At 35.1% G+C, this 2,607-nt stretch overlaps 1 protein-coding gene across 1 annotated transcript; it reads right to left on the bottom strand.

Moving 5' to 3' along the window:
* Positions 1–797: 797 nt before the first annotated feature.
* Positions 798–1,845, bottom strand: LOC108823102 (glycine cleavage system H protein 3, mitochondrial; the record flags this gene model as incomplete). The annotated part of the gene is given in 4 exon segments (XM_018596351.2): positions 798–1,063; positions 1,152–1,322; positions 1,411–1,499; positions 1,602–1,845. Coding segments are annotated over 4 exon segments (501 nt in total). The 3' UTR covers positions 798–934.
* Between the last annotated feature and the right edge of the window lie 762 nt (positions 1,846–2,607).

Genomic DNA, 2,607 nt, shown 5'->3' on the forward strand with positions numbered 1-2,607 from the left:
CATTCTTGGTTAAACTCTTTTGTGAAGGTTGACAAACCTTATGTAAGGTGAAACTATTTGGCTAATATAAAGTTGATGTTGAGTTAAAAAAAAAATATATATATCAGCCCTGCCAATTAAGGACTTACTTGGCTAAGAATGTTATAAAATGGCCAACACTCAAAAATCAAACCCAATTATCCTTTAGCGTACAACAAATCAACCGAGGTACGTTTCTCTTCCTCGATTCATCGTTTTCTTTTTTCTTCTTCCCCCTTCGTATTCTTTTTTTTCTTTGGGAACGAAAAATCTGTTCCAAAGAGAAAAAGAGAGAAATTACGTCGACGGAGTTGAAAAAAAAAGTTAACTTTGATGGGTTTAATCAGTTATTTATTATTGTCATATAGAAAACAATGTAATGATGGGTTTGTGTATGGAATATATGCAGAAATCGTGTAAAGGCATTGTTGGTTGATGGAACAACATATCTCTCAAGAACAAGCTCGTGAGTCTCTCATCGCCATCTCTTACACCTCACCGGCGGAGAAGCAAGAGCCTCTAACCTCCTCAGATGTGATGATACCTGTCGTCACCATAAGAAACTCGGAAGTTGCGGAAAAGCTCAGATCAGAGCTGATGTCCATCTCCTACCGACTCACCGGATGAACCTATTTCCTCGACACCACCACCCAACACTATCTGTCGTGAATAGTATAGTAAATGTACAGCACCAAGTCTTTCTTATTTCTTGCTTTGCTACGGTCTAAAAGTAGACCACTAATGTCATATGTTAACGTGTCTCCTCAACTATGTATATATGACCGAAAATAAATCAAATTTCTCTTGATCATTAGTATCACCCCTGATACAAGCTGAGATAGATGTAAAGAAACATTGACAAGTGAAACAGACGGAAACTTTAGGCATGATCTTTCTTGTGTTGCTCTGAATTCCTCTAGTGAGCAGCGTCTTCATCTTCGCAGAACTTGGTGTATTCCTTTGGACCCATCAAGGATTCCAACTCAGCCGGGTTGCTTGGTTTCACCTTTATCATCCAACCTTCTTCATAAGGGCTTGAGTTGATCTACACAAATGAAAAAAAAAAAAAAAAAACCCTACAATATCAGCTTTGGTACGCACCACACCACACTTAGTTAACTGCAAAAACTTACCAAACCAGGTGAATCGGCAAGCTTTGTGTTAACCTCAATGACTTCACCAGAGATTGGAGATATAATCTCACTTGTGGCCTTTACACTCTCCACTGCTCCAAAGTTTTTTTCTTTGCTCACTGAACTTTTCTCTTCTGGCAGCTCCACAAACACAACTTCTCCTAAATGGTCCTGCGTAACATCAACATTTAAATAATTCCCCCCTCTGTAAGTCATTTATCTGATCTAAACTAGTTCTGATGAGCTCTGTTTTTGTAACCTGGGCATGGTCACTGATGCCAATAGTAGCCACTGAGCCTTCATGTTTGACCCACTCATGTGAGTTTGCATACTTGAGTCCTTCCAACACTTTGAACCCAAAACAACCACTAAGATTTTTTTCAGACAGAGTCCTAAAATCCAAGAGCAATTCAACACACAAATTGTGTAAAAGGATGATAATGGTTTTACCTGAGGAGAAGCATCTGGAGATGGAGAAAGCTGGAAGGAGATGGGATCTGGATGCAGAAGAAGAGAGCTTGAGAGCGTTTGCTGTGGAAGAAGCCCACATTCTCAGTGCCATGTCTTTCTTGTTTTCTCAAAGTAATGTGAGAAAATGGTAAAGAAAGAGAGCTCTTAATGGCTTTTGTGCTTTCTATCTTTAAATGTATGGCAGAAAACGAAGGCCTCATCTTAATGGTGTCGTCGATAAAACCTTTTCCACGCGTCACAAGGATTTGAAATTAGTCCTTTTGGAGGGGAAATCTATCAATATTGGCGGGTTTAGTAAATTTATACATATAGTTTTTTTTTCTTTTTTGTAAGACAATTTACACATATGTTTATGTATCTTTGAGATTTAAGGTGATAACCACAAACCTATCTGAAATTAAAACTAACTAGAAAATGATTATGACATTTCCTATGTATTCTACAGTATTTTTCTTAATACCTTTTATGCATTTAATTTGTTTTTCTATTTTCTATCAAGAATCTTTTATTATTATATTATTTTATATTATTATTATTATTTTTTTATTATTATTATTAGCTGATTCTTTGTACACTACAGATACCAATATTTTACACAATAGATATATTGTAATAACTAATTAATATTTTGCTTGCCTTTATCATAAAATTCATTTCATTTAATAAATATGTATACATAACATAAGTACATAATTGTATATGATAATATGTTGTTAGCCTTGTTCATTTGCATATTTACGCGACCTGCAGCATATAAACTAAAGAAAATGAATTTGCTTTCTGTAAAAAATTTATGGAAAAAAATATGAAAAATATATTTACCTAACAATAGGGTTGGGAATGGATATTGATATCAGGAAATTTGAGGTATCTGGATTTGTCGGATCCATCGATTTAGTATTTAGATCTGGATTCTGATATTCGTCTATATATCATAATACCTGCGGATATCCAGATTGGGATCCAAATTTATAAAAGTAATTAA

Source organism: Raphanus sativus, chromosome 8 (genome assembly GCF_000801105.2).
Source record: "Raphanus sativus cultivar WK10039 chromosome 8, ASM80110v3, whole genome shotgun sequence".
NCBI classification, from domain to species: Eukaryota; Viridiplantae; Streptophyta; class Magnoliopsida; order Brassicales; family Brassicaceae; genus Raphanus; species Raphanus sativus.